Raw genomic sequence first — 17,258 nt, 5'->3', positions numbered from 1 at the left:
AGACCATTGCAATCTTGCCTCCTTCTTGTTGTGCGGGATAGCTACATCGCAATTCACATTTTCGATTAACTTTCGAAAAGATTTTCTATTTTAGACTCGTCTCAACGAGAATGTATAGAAAAACAATTGCATCATCTTATTTAATTATGATATAACGTGTGCCTTCATAGCAAGTTACAAATGTAGAACATCAACATTCAAATAGGGGCCATGGATTAACAGCTGCAAAAAACAAAAATGAAAATGACAAAGAGTAGGTCCATTACACTTTCACTCCAGCTCATGGAAATTGGATTGATGAAAGCAGAACTCCATGCAAATGTCGCTAAATTTGATGAGACACGAAAAATATAAAGATAGTTGCACCTCCTCAGATTTTTGTAGCCAACTTCATCTGCACCATGTCACACACTGAAAACTGTTTTGATCACAATCATGTAATACCAATTCGATACTAGCGCTTCCCTCCACAAAGTTATAATCCAAACATGACCTAAATCATCTGCCATTGCTCTATACAATTTTGGAAACCCAAGATCTGCCAGCTTTAGAAGTCATGCATTGCAGCCACACCAAATTTGTAAGCTTATATCAAATGTACATCCACATGATTGAGATTTTTTTATTCTTCAAGAGCTTATGGTGAGTAGAATACCAACCTAGAAAAATTAACCACTGAATTAGATAATATATAGTAGCTTAGATGTTCTACAGAAGCACCAATCAACTTATATTAGAAACGATGCACGTCCTATGAAGCACCGACGGTCGAAGTATCGCAGTGTCGGATACGGGGATACTTATGGGACATGCCAAGTGGATATGGCTGGAGACACGGGGGGACACTGATGGGGACACGGCAAGGGCCAAACTGTAATTTTAAAGGGTCAAATTGTATTTTTTTTAAATTTGGGGCCAAATTGTAATTTTTAAAAAATTTCAGGGTGTCAAACTAAAATTATTTATTTATTTATTTATTTATATAAATAAATAAATATACACGTGGCGTGTCCCCTGCCGTGTTTGTGTCCCCATTTTTTTAGAATTCCAGTGTCCGTATCGGTATCCGTGCATCATAGGATGCAACAAATCACATTTTTCTCTGGAAAGTAAACTTAAAGGAACTATGAATTTGGAAAATGCAAGTGAAAAATGCTAACATGCATCTTTGCCTAAATCACTCAAGGGAAGAGTCCAACATAGTCTAAAGTAAGTTACTCAGTCAGATCTTCAGGTTTCTTCTACTGAAAAATCAGCCCTTGTGTAGCTCCTCAGTAAACAAGTGGATGCACCACCATAGGACCAATTGAAAAGGCAGTCTATTCTTATTTATAGAATTGAGAACGTACTATGAGAAATAGTCCCATCTCTATTTCGAAGTCAGGAAAGTATACGAAGCACACATACTAAGAGAAATATTGGAGATCAAACCTGTATATATAGTTGTACATGGCTCTAGCTTTTTGTTATCAGTCAGCTACCTTCCAAGCCCTGGAAATTGAACACCAAATAAAACGTCGGAAAAGCTGCGGTATCGCCTTATCTAAAGTGAATTTCATGACATTGGAAAAGAATAAACATGCAGGCTTAAACAAGCACCAACTTCAAAGGCAAACTACTCAATTTGCAAGAGAATTAACAAGGACATGCTCACGATATCTCATTTCTTCAAGTTATTCTACTTCATGCCTAACCAACTTGTATTTGGCACTGATTTTCCAGCTCATAAACAGAAGTTTCAAATGGTACTATAATTTCGAAAGATCATAGAGTGGGCACCAAGCTAGGACAATAACATTGTGTTTCAGCTAGGAGAAAGAAGCTTGCAATTAGCTATACGTCACAAAAAATGGATCTTATAATTGCCCATTACATCTTTGGCTCTACTTCTTGTAGAAGCTTCAAGAAATTCAGTTCCTTGAAGTACTCAAAGTAACTTCTGTATTTGTTTTTTTTGTTGTTGGTAATAGTAGTAGTAGCAGTCATAGTTCCAAATGGGGCTGAATCAATCTGCAATACTGCTTGATCAAATCAACTTTTTGCTGTGAGGAAAATAAATAAATGTGAAAACCCATACTTCTACGCGAAAGCCTGTTTGTTTTGCATGTAAAAAAAGATCAAAACCTCTAGAATTTCGTCATCTTTATAAGATTAAAAATCCCAAACAAGTAGTGTTAATACCAAATTTTCTAATGCATGAATCAAAAATTAAAAAAAGGAAGTGGTTGAGAAATTAATATTGGCTAGCTGGAGAATTGATAACGGAAGAATCCGAAGATGAATGAAATGAATAATGACAGGTCAAATTTTTGTACGAACTATTGCATAAATAGTGCAGAACAAATACCTCAGTGGAAAGTTGTGGTTTCCCCTGGCTAAAAATCGTAGAACTTAGTAACCACAGTAGGGTCTACTGGACCGAGATAGACTTGGTCGAAGACAGCTTCACCATCGATATTTATAAGAGGGATGTGAGCAATCTTATGCCAGTCTTCTCCTTCCATGTGGCAACGAGGTTTCAGCAATGGACATTCCCTAATTTGCAGCTCAAAGAGGGAAGAGGGAAGCCCCTCTTCTGGCAAGGATTGGAGATGAGGGCAATCCCAAATATCCATGTATTTGAGAGAACCAAGAGGTTGAAGGCCCTTGTCATTCAGTGATTTGAGATTTGGCATACATATGATCCAGAACGTTGTAACAGTGGAGGGCAGCAGCCCCTCCTCTGGAAACGACTCCAACACATCTTCAGATTCACCTCCCGCTGCAAAGCGTGTAAGAGAGGGGAGTCTTTGCAAACCCCAATCTCTCCAGCCACCAACAAGTTTCTTGCAATTCACAATGTAAAGAGTACGTAATTTGGAGGGCAGACCCCCTTTCGGAAAAGACTCAATTTCTGGACAACATGCTAATAAGAACATGTCAAGAGATGGGAAGAGGGTGTTCATTTGTCCTGGAAGAGCCTTCAGTTTCTTGCAATCACAGAAAGATAAATAAGACAGATTTGGAGCAGGTAATCCTCCGCAATGAAAAATTACCATATTGCTACAGCCGACAAAATTTAGGCGCTGAATTGATGTTAGATTTTGAAGCTCAATCCCCTCTGGAATCACCAGGGTCTCAAAATTTGTGCAATCCTCAACTGATAGATTTTGAAGCTTCGGGAATAAATCTAGCGGGAGGGATTTGAGACTCTCACAGCCAAACAAGGTCAATTTTTCAAGAGATGTGTAGCAATGACTCATCGCCACAGATAGCGGGAGCTCTAGTTTCGGACACCACCGAACACTAAGTTCTTTCAAGTTGTTGAGGCACATCATTTCCTCCAGAAATGACAAAAGCCTTGGACATTTCTCTACAATCAGCTCCTTCAGATTTGTTAGTGGTAACAGCTCGCTTGCAAATTCCTCCAGACTTGCAAAGCTTGAAATCTTTAGATTTTCAACAGAAGATACACCTTGCGTCTCGAACTGTACCCCTTCGCATTCCTCCAACACTACCTCACGTATACAAGTAGCCCTTACAAGTGAAGCCACAAGCCTTGGGCATTTCTCTATAGTAAGTTTCACCAAAGAAGGCACCTTTGGAAAGTCTCCAATCAGATTGGGACACTTGATTACCTCAAGCTTTTGAAGCCGAGAGAACTCTCCGGCATCTAACTGAAGCCATTGCACCCACTCCGGCATTTCTTCAAAACGTAGAGTCTCTAGAGATTCAAACGGTTTGCTTAAAGAACCACTCTCTCCATAAAATTCATGCCCAACGTTCCTTATGTAAGGCATCCTTGCAATTGTAAGCTCCTTCAAAGAGGGCAGGTGACCAAGTGGTGGCAAGGAAAAGCAAAACTCACAATTCTCTAAACGTAACGACTCCATCTTGCAGAATGATTGATCTCCTAACCAAGTAGGAAATTTTGTGCCTCTATAGTTTTTTATATGGAGGTGTTTCAAGTGTGTATGAGGCTCTAGCTTTTCAAGAACATCTCTTTCCTTCTGTGAATCCTCTGCAGTGCTACCCCATTCTAACGCTAACTTTTCAAGGTGCTTTTTCTCCTTCAACTTTGCCTCCAATGCATTGCTGCCACTTGTTACATTTTCTAAACCTGCGATGGTGATTGCTCCACAAAGACTATGAAGCTCTTTCAACTCATTGATACCGGACCCACTGCATTTTCCCACTAAAAAAACAGTTAATTGTTGGAGATCTTTCAACCTACTTATATGCATTGGCATCTCTTTTAAGTTGGTTCCACTTAAATCAAGATGACGCAATGAAATTAGTTTTACAAGCTCTACTGGTAAGGTTGTAAGAAGATGACAATTAGATAACAACAATGTTTCTAAATTGTATAGGGTACAAACTGATTCAGGTAACTGTGTGATTCGATTATAGGAGAGGTCTAAAAAGCGAAGATGTATTAGTTTGCCAATTGAATAAGGCAATTCCTCAATCTGATATCTCGGCAAAGATAGAAGCCGTAAACGTGGCAGTCCTGAAATAATCTCATCCAACGCCTTTTTGCTCAACCATTGTTTGTCATAGGTTCTACGGTCTACTTGAAGGAAAGTCCTCAAACACTTAGCATTCTTAATTACCTTGAACTTATCAACACCATCAAATCTACCTCGAACATACGAGAAATGGCGTACATTCTCAGAGGCACCACATGGCTTGCCATGATCTAACCTATAACAGAAACCTCCAACCACAGATTGAGCTAGATCATGAACAAGATCATGCATGACGAAAACAAAATCATTAGCATTTGACCTCTGAAAAAATGACCTTGAAAGCAATTCGTGGAAGCGCTCATAACCTTCCTCTTCCACTGTCTTATTATTTTTGGGCTTCTCCACCAAACCTTCTGCTATCCAATTTGAGACTAATTCCTTAATGTCGAATTCATAATTCTTGATAAATATGGAACAATAAGCGAAACATCTTTTTAAATGGGAAGGGAGATAATGATAGCTCAATCTTAAGGCTGGAAGGATGTTGCTCTTCTGCTCTGATAACTCCCATATCGCACTTTCAAGTATATTATTCCAATCCTTAACATCTTGTTGGGAGCGCAAAAGACCACCTAGTGTTTTTGCGGCTAAAGGCAAACCTTTACACTTTTTCACAATCTTCTTGCCAATCTTTTGAAGGTTGGGATGTGCATTGCAATTGCCCTTCTGAAAAGCATGTTTGGAAAACAACATCCAATTATCTTCCTCTGGTAATTCCTTCAAACCATGAATAGGAACTGTTTGCATGATAGATGCAACACTCTCATTGCGTGTTGTAACAATAATCTTACTCCCGCGTGCTCCAAAACTAAAAGGAGTAATCAAAGTGTCCCAATGTTCATAGTTATCATTCCAAACATCATCCAAGACAATAAGAAACTTCTTCCCACCCAATGATTCTTTCAGCTTGACCTGAAGCAAGTTTAGGTCTTTTGCATTAGAAGTCGGCCCCGTGACTGCCTCTACAATTGTTCTTGTGATACTTAAAACATCAAATATGTCAGCGACACAAACCCATGCTTTCTTATCAAAATTCGCCTTCACTCTACCATCATTGTACAAAAGTTGAGCAAGGGTGGTCTTGCCCACCCCACCCATCCCGACAACCGGAATCACATCAATCCTATTGCTACTTTCTCCATCAGAGAGCAACAATTTCATTATCTTCTCCTTGTCATCCTCCCTTCCATAAACACAGGACTCATCCACCAAAGAAGTTGTTGGCAACTTGTGAAACCAGTTCTGTCCAGCAACTTCTTTCAAACCAAGTATATCTTTTTCTTTCGTAAAATCTTCCAATTTCTCAATCATGCTCTCTAATTTGGACTCTATCTCATCGTCAAATAGTTTAGTGAAAGATGAGATCAAAGACTGTACCTGGTTTGAGCCGCTTTGGTACTCGGCTTTCACCTTGCACCGCAAAGCCTCAGTAGCAATCTCATCCACTAAGTCTTCGGCGTGGTAAATGGCATCTTTAAGCTCATCAAGCCATTCTTTCACAGCTCGATCAGTGATCTGCTTGTCCTCTGCATCATTGAGCACCTTATTAAGTCCAAGCAATTTCAACTTCAGCTTCTTGAGGAGCCTTTCGTTATGCTTTCGACACTGGAAGAAGTTGATGAGCTCCTTGGAAGTCAAACGGTCGAGCAGCACTCCAACTGCAGCTCCAAGAAGTGCTTCTCCAGCCATGGTTTTTTTTCTCTTTCTGTTCTTTGCAGACTAAAGAGATCACAAGACGTACGGTAGGGAAACAAAGAGTGCGGGAAACCAAGATTGAAGCCTCTGCAACCTTATGTGGATGTGGGTGAGCGGAATAGAGATCGGATCCCTGTCCGACTCCCATCCGGACATAGGCCTGTCCGACTCTTCTCGGCCGTTGATCTCAAAAATCAACGATTTCGTTTTGTTGCAAAAAGTGTTCGGCTCATCTCAACCCAACCGTTGATTTTCGAGATCAACGGCCGAAAAAAGTCGGACAGCCCCTGTCCGGATGGGAGTCGGACAGGGAATCTCCGGGCAGCGGAATCTATCTATGGAATTAATTTCTATTTTATTTATCATGGAGTGAATTGAGTGCATTGACTGGCAGGTGACTGGATATATAAAATAGAAAAATATTACTCCCTTCCACGGACATTGGATGAAATATTCTCCAACATTTAATAATAGTACCCATAGACTTTCTGTTTTGGAAACTTAACCTAAAACTTCACGGAAACTAAAAATATTACGTTTTTGCTAAAAAATGCCGAGGGCACAAGTTAAGTGCAATAAATATGAAATATTCTCCAACATTTAATAAAAAGGAGCGATCGCTATGGAAAGTCTTTAATTGTTTGTTTGTCTACTTTCTTTTCCCGTGTTTATGAAATTCCGTTTTAGAGTAGTTGAATTCAACTTTAGGATCTTTGACATCATTTATTTGCAGCTTTTTTTGAGATCAAGTTTCTTGCTTTTGGAATTGAAAGCACAAGTTCTTTGACTTACCCAGACTGCTTTTGAGATAATGAAATTATTACTCACGGAGATGCATCAACATTAGAACCAAGGCAAGTTCCCATTTGTAATTGACACTCAAACACTAGTTACAGCATTATGCCCAGTTAACTTACAGGCACCTATACTAAGAAGTTCTCGGTCATTTAGACTTCACATTTTCATACTGGGTTACAGTTTCAAGAACCCACATCTAGAGTCACAATGACCAAATTCCATTACTGGGAAAAGCAAACAAATGTTTCCCGGTCATTCTGAGTATAACTCCTAACTTCCACAAGCCATGCAATATTCACGGACTGTTAAAGAACATACGAAGTGCAACAAGTATCCTTGTCATCGCAATGCAATCTTGCGTTTCTCGGCTGGTTATAGCATGGGATCCTCCATTTATGCATGCCGAAATTGAAAGCGTGACCCAAATCATTAATGCATGTACAATTGTTAGGGCCAGAAAACTTCGAAACCAACTTGATGGAAAATGATGAAATTTCATAGAAAAGCTCTAAGACAATTTTTGGATCATGGAAATCGTAGAAGGAGAAGAAAAAGGGGACAGGTTTGATAAAACGTAGAATGATTTACATCTTTCTCATACTTATTCTTCTCCCTCCATAATTTCATGCGCAAATCTAAGATCCACACACAGCCTTGCATTCTTCCACTGATTTGCCTCTGGCCCTCTGCATAGACTAGTAGTTAATCTACTGGTTAGAAAGTTGCAGATTCGAACGAAAAAATATCATAAAATACAGTCTTTGGGAAATTTTATTGACAATGATAGTGAATCCAAAAGAATGAAGTAGTGGCAAGGAATTTAGATTTGCCACATTTTTCACTGAGCACGTATACTTCATTCGTGCGGGAAGTACAAAATACAACAATATCAACGTTTACACACACACACACACACACACACACACACACAGATATATATATATATATATATATATATATATATATATAGAGAGAGAGAGAGAGAGAGAGAGAGAGAGAGAGAGAGAGAGAGAGAGAGAGAGAGCATGTCCTGTAGTTTCATAGTATACTTGGATAACCTCCGACATCTTCATGAAATTCGAACCTCACAGTACAGCAACGTCACTGATAAACACGAACAGCAAAAGATTGATCATAATAATGACTAAAAGAAATTAAATGGACATTATAAGTACTGCAGAAAGAAACATAACCAGTTTTCGAAAACAATTTGACATGGCACCAAGGGAAAAACTGTTACCTACCTTGTGGAAGGTTCTTAACAGATGAAAATCTGGTAGTCAGGCGCTGCACCTCCTATATTTAGGTAGTTGACATCAGCTACAACTTCCCCAAGATCCTCTGTGCATTAACAATATAGTTACACGACTATAAGCACCCGATTTCTAGCTAATGCTCTGGATAGAAAGATTTGTTTACTCAAATAGGGTTGCTGGAAAACCTTCATACATAGTCCTTGCATAATTTACATATTCAGGTATGAGATCTCTGTATATGATGCCCCCCGGACGTGCATCCAATACCACCAGAACTCCTGTAACCAAGAACATCAAAGCAAAGGCAAATATTTGCCTCAAGGTATACGCCATGATTTTTGAACATCCAAAATCTAAAACCAAATACTTAGCCTGAAGTTCGTTACAATTACAACAAAAAAGTACAATGTTCATATGCATGAAAGATGAGAAAGTTTAAGCAAAAACTTCTGAAAGGGGGCTGAGGCTTCAGTTCTAGTCAAATTCTTTACTATCATTGTTTACTTCCCTTCCCTAATTGTAAGAACTACGCCACAAACAAGTAAAAACTTAAACCAGATAATCAAACCAAAGTTGGTATATGCCAACTAATCTCCCCATATTTGAATGTGGGGTGTCTTCACTACCCCGAAAAATTTGATAGAATGTGTGGGGTGTCTACCATTGAAGATATGCTCATCCAACATGCTTTGTTAAAGATACCACAATGCAAAGCAAGAAAGTCCAATTAATATTTTTCTCCAAGAAATAATAATGGCTCACGACCCTCAATCATGAAAGCACTATAATGTGAGTCAATTTATGGATCATACAGTAATCATGGAATCACAAGTTTTCAATGCAAATGTAGTTTAAATGCAGCACCAAACATACATATTACTCTACATACAACTACCGGTTTTTAAGCGTGCAGAATCATCCACCATGAGGTGGATCATAGATATAAAGGCCAGCCAAAGAATATTTAGATACATGCACACGCATGGCCATGTGTCACGAACATGATTTCAGCTTCCAGGAAGATGGCAGCCCCACTCATGGAGATAATTCACAGAAGGAAAGGTAAACAGTGCATGTGAAAATGTGATGAAGATTTAGTCTTTAATGCAGAAGCTACACCGTCGCATACATGGGAACTAGGTAACTGGACAAACTGTGTATCATGTTAATTCTCACATAGCATGTGTTACCACTCAAATAAGGGTTCAGCAGAGGTACCAGCTGTCGACCAAGCTTTGGTGGAATTGCTCGGCATTGGAGCAAGCCAGAGAATGTTTCGCAAATTCATTGAATCATCATATATAACATTAGATCCTAAAGATCAAATATTAGAAGCCATGTCAGTATGAGAAGATAAACAAAATAAAATAACTACATTCTCCACACTCCACAGTACTCGAGATTTATTTGCATATATGAACCACTTCATATAAGTACGTCATTAGACAACGAAGAACAAAGGTTAGAAGCCATGTTAGTATATTCGAAGAGAGGCAAAACAACAAGGGTTCATTCTACACAGTACTTCTCAAGATTTCTTTTGCAAATAAATATGAACCACTGTCGCCATTTGAAAAATTGAAACTTCTTGATTCGAACTATGGATTCACTTGGGCGAAACTAAGAAAAATTGGCAGCAGTAAATCCAAGGAGAACATAGGCACAGACATGACACATCAAGGGTAACAGCCTCCTCAATAAACCACACTAACATACAACACTAGTAAGGCAAAGAAAACAAGGGCACATGACATTTTATGCATCGTCATGTGGCACGTAACAAAACTCGAATGTTGCTCATTTTTCTAGTAATTGTTTTTTTGCTAATTTGAAAGGTGAAGATCGGGAAATATCAATGAGTGAACCTATTATGCCTTTATGATCTTTTATTTCAATCCACACGAATTCAATCTTGCCTGTTCCTCTAGATAAATAAGAATCCCGAATGTACTTCAACTCTGGAAGCCACATGGTATGCCATTAATAGAGAATGGTTCCACATCGAGCTGATCCTATTTTCAAGTGCCAGGCCATGTATTGGCAAAAGATAAAATAGTGTCAAGGATCTGAAAATTGTGAAATCTAATCTAAAACTATTGACACTATACCTAGTGTCTGACACGTTTCCATGGAAAACAAGTTTTTTTCTTTTTTCTAATGGCACAAACATGGAGCCAAGTTTTTGTGTCTGAAAGGTAGAAAGGCTTCTATATTAGATAGGCATGTCCTATTTAGCAAATAAACTATTCACTCCATCCATCCAATTCCGTTGACAAATTTCCTCCAAGGTTAAGTTTGTTTAATACAAACACAAATATTCTAGAATGACCCAGCTGAAAATTTAAGGCATTTTGAATGCGATAGAAAGACCAGAGTGCTACATACACACCTATCAACCACACCTCCAACCACATCCCTCTCACATATGTGTGGGTTCCACAGACTTAATTGTGGGCCCCCACAAGATGTGTGAGAGGGGTGTGGTTGGTGGGTGAGTACCTATCTTTTGTGGTTAATGCAAGGTCATAATCAAGTCATCATACCTATTTGGCAGTACCCTGTATTGTAAGGGAAAGCTTCCTTATCATACATCGGGTACTCTTTCGCATGGAACCTGCAAAAATTCACACCACAATATAATGAGGATGTGAAGTTAAATAAAGCTATATTTTATCAAGATGGGTTCAAAAGCCGGGACTATTGCAGAAAAGCATTTCTCATGTCTCTGAAGAAACTCAGAACAAAATATTAGAAACATATTGTTGCATGTATCACAACATGTCTTGGATTACATGGGCAATCTGTAACAACATACAAACCTCAGCTCATTACCAAGTTCAAGAAATAAAACATGGTGATGCTTTATTTTGATTTGTTGATAAAGGCAAAAAATAAATAAAAAATTACCTCCTAATTAATTTCATTCTTATACAAGAAACCAAAAAGATTGTTAGGCCCGGGGTGCCCCCATAGATTTGGTTACACAATGTCACTCCCTGCCACCGCTCTAAAAATAGACTTGCGAGTTCATGTCGAATGCCATAAAAAACTTATTCCCTAACATCAATTGGTTTCAAGAGAGATGATAGAAAAGCGGTCCGACAAGTGGTATCAGAGCCAGTAAGTCATGGGTTCAAGTCGCGGGAGCGTCATCATGAAGGAGAGATTGTCTGGCCTGGAGTGCCCCCATTGATTTGGTACTTGCAGGTGTGATGTAGAATGTCATAAAAGACTTAATTGAAGCACTCACCCATTGGTTTTAGGAGAGATGGTGGAAGCAATCCGACAAGAGCTCAATCTTTTTCCATTTTTCTCTCCATATTTCCATAATCGAAAAAATGCTTGAATAATAGAACTACAACAGGTTGGGCCGAATGCAGTGGGCCCGAGCCCACACATTCCGTTTGGCCCTGACCTAGGAACAAACCCACGAGGCTGGCAAGATGGGCCGAACAGTGGTGGGCCGAGCCGAACAGCCCACCTGTCGGGCGTCCCATGTTTGAGCCCATGATCCACATCCACCTTACGACGGGTAAGTCGGCAATATGGGTCGGCCCGACCTGATGCGTGGACACACGAGGAGATCCCTCTAGGTGATTCCAGAAGCTTCTGGAACAATCTCGAGTTGAGGCCATGTGCTGGCCGGACATCACCATGACATCACTAACCAAGGCGGTTACGTGTGACGTCATGGGCATGTGCTGCGCATGCCTAACTTGGAGAGCAAGTACGTTGCCCTATAAGTACTAGAGGATGAACCCTAAAGGAGGTACGCTATTACACCTTGCTACAGTACTCTCTCTCTCCTCCTGTTTGTACTTCTTTGCTCGTCAGAGGGACGTAAGGCTGCCAATAGCCCTACGTCTTGTTGCAGGTAACGTGGAGGGGCAAGCGAAGGGGATGAGGGAAGGTCAAGCAAAAACCACCACCCACAGGCCCCCCCTCTGAAATCAAGAAATAGTTCAATGCACGTACGTCATGACAGATTGATGTTTCTTTCATCAACTTACATTGCACAATGGTTTCACATTACCATACCAACCAAAAAAAAACACTCATGAGTCATGACCAGACAAAGCTTTTTCCATTTTTTTTTTTGTAATGAACTGATGACAATGATGCCACATGTATGGAATACTTTAATCAACTTTTGAAAAGTTAATACTGAAGTGGAACCACCATGGGCAATTTCCCCCACCCACCCTCAAGGTTTAGTACAGCAAAAAGTGTACAGTTGACACAAGGGAAGGTTTGTGAGGTATACCAACTTACAATATACCAAGTCTCCCAGAGTTCGTAGCAAGAAACATGTGGCCATGAAAGAGGTCAAAGCGAGTTAATGATACATTCAAGCCAATGCTAGGACCCCGAGCAGCCACAACTTCGAATAGAAAAATTAGGTAGGCATTCAACTCCTACAAATGACAAGAAAAATTAGGTAGGCAGAACAATCTTAATGTTGATAATCAAATAACAAGAACAAAGTAAAACTGTAATTGAAAGGAGGCTGAAATGAAGGAAAATTAGAAGCAAGTTTTTTGGAGGCAAACCTCATTTATAAAGCGTCGACCATATGGGGTTCTAGTAAGCTCACATCGATTTTCCTTTGATTCTTCTACATCAGGTACCTGTGACATACTAAAAGGAGAATCTATCATTTGCTACATAGAAAAACATAACAACTGTAACAATTTCAAAACAAATTTAAACAAAACGACAACATCACATAGTTCCAGACTTCTGAAAAAAGGAACTGAACCAGCAACCAACTACCAACATCATCAGAAAACAAGTTGCGCATAATATTTGCTTAAACAGAAATGCAGTTCTTACATACTACCAGTGTTCTAAAAGGCGGGATTAATTGCCGATTAATAGGCGATTAATCGGAAATTTGGGCTGACCGATGAGATTAATGGCTAAAAGGTTGAATTAGGCGGCTAGAAGATTAATCGAACTTTGGCGGCGATTAATCGCCGCTTAATTGGTCGGCGTGTAGGCGGCGATAGGCGATTAATCGATTCATGGGCGATTAATCGGCTAATGGGTGATTAGGCAAGGTAAATCTGAATTTTTAGAAAACGAAGGGGGTAACTGTTATACTCATACCAGGTTATTTAGGGCTTCGAATTACTGTGTTAGGGCTCTCATTCGATCAGCCTCTCATCGATCTGGGTCTGGGAAGAAACCTAGTCATCGCCTACTGCTGACGCCGGTACATCGACGATCGCCTCTCATCACCGACACCGGTCATCGTCGACGCTAGTCATCGCCGACGCCTTTCATCACCATTCACCGCCACTGCGCCTCATTGTTGACTACTGTAACTCTCGATCCCTCTTTCTTGATCCCCCTCTCTCTTTGTAATCTCTCTCTCTTTGTTTGTAATTTCTCCCTCTCTCTCTCTCTCTCTCTCTCTCTCTCTCTCTCTCTCTCTCTCTCTCTCTCTCTCTCCGTAATTTCTTGATCCCCTCTCTGTAGTTAGTAGTATTTTATTTATTTTTTGACAAAATTTAACACTTGAGTCTAAGTAGCAGAGTAGTGTAGTATTGTAAATTTATGGTTTGGACCGTTTGGTGTAGGCCGTAGCCGTGTAGACCGGTAGACGTGTAGTAACTAGTAAGTATTGATGGTAGAGAAGATATATCACATCAACTAGAAAAACTGTGATTATTGATGGTAGGGAGGTTGTAAAATATTTAAAAAAAAAAAACTGACTAATTGCTAAAAGGCGATTAATGGCCGATTAATAGGTCTCGAAGCTTGAAGGTGGTCGGCCGCCCGCCTAGCGCCGAGCGCTTTTTAGAACATTGCATACTACCCTCCATGTCCCAAAGACATTCAACATTGGGTCCCTGGTTATATGCTATTGTAGTAGAGGATACCTTTTCAAGCATAGGTGTTAACCCTGCTTGGTTCACTTAAAAAAAGTTCTCAGAAAAGAAGACAAAGTTTAAAAGGTTCATTTTTTCACCTTATTTTAAACATTTTAAGCAAAAAGGCAAAAAATAAGAGCTAACCTCAGGATTCAAACCAAGCATACCATAATTTTCAAGTACAACTACTTAAGCATGTAAATGCAAACCTTAGTCTGAATAAGAAAATCATTGATGAAACCCAAGGGGACCATTTTGCCGAGAGAAGTATGAGATAAGCATGGGGTTGTATTAAAAAACAAGACCCCAAAGAAATTTGATTTTATTATTTAGGTTGTCTTCGCGAGTTGCCAATGACATACACCCTCAAAGGAACACAAAATTCCACCAGCAAATTTCATTCCTGCAATCTAAGTGAAAATGGGAAGAGAAAGACCTAAACTGACTTTGGATGCGTTGATATGGAAGGATTTGGGCTTACTAAATCTAAGTGATTGGGTAGCCCTGGACAGAGCTCAATAGAAAAATAAGATTCAGACACAAGGCTCGGGTTTGGTTTGGTAAACTTCATTCCTACTATCACTGCATTCATTTCTATATATATAGCAGTCACAGTCACAAGCATTATCTCATCCCATTGTCGTGGTTCTTTAATGAAAGGCGGTCAAGAGAATTCTAAAGTGAGAGCATACTAGGAAATCGACAACCTAAACAACTCTCCACTCTACAGCAACTCAAGCCCCTTCTTGTTTCCGAAACCAATTCCCCGCACCTGCTAAGCAAGTACATCTTCCAGAAGGCCAACCCCTTGATCTTGAACAACTTTGTAGCTTTAGGCATAATGCAGAGCGCAAACTCCCCTTTTTCAACCCTTCATCTTAGATGACTCATCATATTATTGAGACTAGCTAAAAAAGAAGAACTACAAACGAATACTAGGTATTGGATTCATTAACTTGTACCCTTCTTTCATAAATGCCTATTGTTAATTCAGATCGCATTACCTTTTAGTTCTATTAGGCCAAGTACAAAGGGTATACCGATATTGTTATAACCGATTTAGCAAAATCAGGTCAACAATGTGCTGATTTGAGAACCAATACTCTTATATTTAATCAGGATTCTACAAGAATCATGAAATTAGTTGTATGTGATGGGTGATGAGGGGGAACATGTAGGTCATGGGACAATCAATGGAAATGATCCCCAAAGCCCGGATTATCTAATACGACCTCCAGGTGGGATTGTATAATCCTTTACCTGGGGTATTAGTGAGCGAAATAGTCCCCCTCTAATCCTGTCTCATCTTTCATCTCACAGGTGACGAGACAAACACTCACAACACATAACACGACACACTCACATGGGTTTGTGGGCTCCACACGCTACTGGTGCTAGTGTGTGGAGCCCACACACCCATGTGAGTGTGTTGTGTAGTTGTTTGTGGTTCTAGAATGTTCCCGCTACAAACATGCGACTAGCTTATCCATGGGAACATGGGGGCCACATGTTTCCTTGTACCAGGGATTCATGATTGCGATCCCTGGTCAAACGAGCCTCAAGAGATACTAAGGCCTTGTTCTCCTTAGCTTTTTGAGTTTTGTGGCCGTTTTGTTCTTACTCAAAAAAAAAAAAATGCCATTTGTTAAATTTAAATTTGCACCAAATTTTTGTGGATTATTGATTCGTCTCGATGATAGGAATCGAAATTTTATTTTGAAATATCCAAGATAAAGCCAAAAAAGCAGGCCACTCAACTACAAGATAACTGAACCCAACTACTCAACCAATACCAGATATAAGTCTATCATAGGTAAGAAAGAAAGAAAAAGCCTCTGTAAGGGAAGAGCACTCACACGCAAGTGGAAAGATTCGAACTCCTACCTCTTAGTGAGATGCAAACGTCTTAGCTAATTGGGCTAGCCCAGTTTGTTTTTTAGTAAGCTCAAACTAGACAAACATGGGATGGGAGAAGCCAAAGTAAAAAAGAGACAAATAAATTGGGAAGTAGAGAATATGCAATAATGTGAAAAAGATAAAAAAGAAACGAAAAAGGAACACTCACAGGAATCATGGTTGGGTCTAGGGCACGATGAATGGCGCCAGGGTCGCCACCGGAGTCGACGCCGAGGCGAGCGAGCTCCATCACCGGTTCCGGGGGCCACCACAGGAGCTCGTTCACTTCGCCACAGCTCCGATTCCCGATCGATTTTGAACTCAGCCCGCGTCGGAGGGAAGTCGTCGTTGTCGACTCGAGACCGTGTTGAGTCGGAGAGAAAGGGACGAGGAACTTGAGGCAGGATTTGAGCTCTTTTGCTACGGTCGGGTCGATTGAGGAGGCCTGCTGGGGAGTGCCGAGGAGAGAGAGTAAATCGGAGGGTGTGGCTTTGGGAGTGGTGGGTTTGGGTGAGGAGGCGGAGGCGGAGAAGCAAGAGGAGAGAGAGAAGGAAGATGGGCAGTGTGAGTAGGAGTGAGATGTGTAGGAGGATGCGACAGAGAGGGAGAGAACGAAGGCGAATCGGATTGAGAGAGAGAACGGTTTGCTCATCTCTCTCTCTCTCTCTCTCTCTCTGTGTGTGGATAGTTTCTGTAGAAGGAAACTATCCGTTGACCTATTGGGGTGAACGATCAAAATGCGGAAGATTTTAAAATGTGCAATGGTTACTTCTGATTAGGGCTGCAAACGAGCCGAGCCGAGTTTTAGAGTGTTCGAGCTCGGCTCGGCAAAAATTTAGTTGGCTTGAGCTCGGCTCGAGCTCGTGACGAGCTGCAGAACTCGAGCTCGAGCTCGGCTCGATAGGTATTTACGGAGCTCGAGCTCGGCTCGTTCGGCTCGTATATGAAACAAATATATATAAATATATATATAAATAAATATAAATATGTAAATATATATATATATATATATATATATATATATATATTATATAATCGAGCTCGCGAGCCAATTCGAGCCGAGTTTCGACTAGCTCGAGCTCGGCTCGTTTATGAAACGAGCCCAGGACTCGAGCTCGAGCTCGGCTCGTTTTTGTCTTGAACCGAGCCGTTATCGAGCCGAGCTCCGAGCCGCTCGCGAGCGGCTCGGATCGTTTGCAGCCCTACTTCTGATATTGGTATTTCGTGTA

The 17,258-nt window shown here is 40.3% G+C and overlaps 1 protein-coding gene across 3 annotated transcripts; it reads right to left on the bottom strand.

Moving 5' to 3' along the window:
* Nucleotides 1-115: 115 nt before the first annotated feature.
* On the bottom strand, nucleotides 116-16,755 carry LOC131332316 (putative disease resistance protein At3g14460). Of its 3 annotated transcripts, XM_058366470.1 has the most exons (8): nucleotides 16,199-16,755; nucleotides 12,808-12,885; nucleotides 12,530-12,672; nucleotides 10,801-10,871; nucleotides 9,476-9,571; nucleotides 8,443-8,535; nucleotides 8,246-8,342; nucleotides 116-659 (listed from the first exon to the last, which is right to left on the bottom strand). In XM_058366470.1, exons 1-7 carry the CDS (start codon nucleotides 16,679-16,681, stop codon nucleotides 8,260-8,262), a joined length of 1,047 nt encoding a protein of 348 aa, XP_058222453.1. In that variant the 5' UTR covers nucleotides 16,682-16,755; the 3' UTR covers nucleotides 116-659; nucleotides 8,246-8,259. The 3 variants fall into 3 exon arrangements, with proteins under 3 accessions (XP_058222453.1, XP_058222452.1, XP_058222451.1); XM_058366469.1 differs by lacking the exons at nucleotides 8,246-8,342; nucleotides 8,443-8,535; nucleotides 9,476-9,571; ... (2 more) ...; nucleotides 12,808-12,885; nucleotides 16,199-16,755 and adding exons at nucleotides 1,432-1,491; nucleotides 1,840-2,091; nucleotides 2,348-6,312; XM_058366468.1 differs by lacking the exons at nucleotides 8,246-8,342; nucleotides 8,443-8,535; nucleotides 9,476-9,571; ... (2 more) ...; nucleotides 12,808-12,885; nucleotides 16,199-16,755 and adding exons at nucleotides 1,432-1,491; nucleotides 2,348-6,312.
* Between the last annotated feature and the right edge of the window lie 503 nt (nucleotides 16,756-17,258).

This window comes from Rhododendron vialii, chromosome 7a (assembly GCF_030253575.1).
Source record: "Rhododendron vialii isolate Sample 1 chromosome 7a, ASM3025357v1".
NCBI lineage: Eukaryota > Viridiplantae > Streptophyta > Magnoliopsida > Ericales > Ericaceae > Rhododendron > Rhododendron vialii.
Note: the sequence above shows the minus strand (reverse complement) of the source record. Positions and strands in the feature narration are given on the sequence as shown.

Bases quoted from the DNA above. Each gene is read 5' to 3' on its own strand.
- LOC131332316 (XM_058366469.1), bottom strand. From the start codon at position 6,197: ATGGCTGGAGAAGCACTTCTTGGAGCTGCAGTTGGAGTGCTGCTCGAC.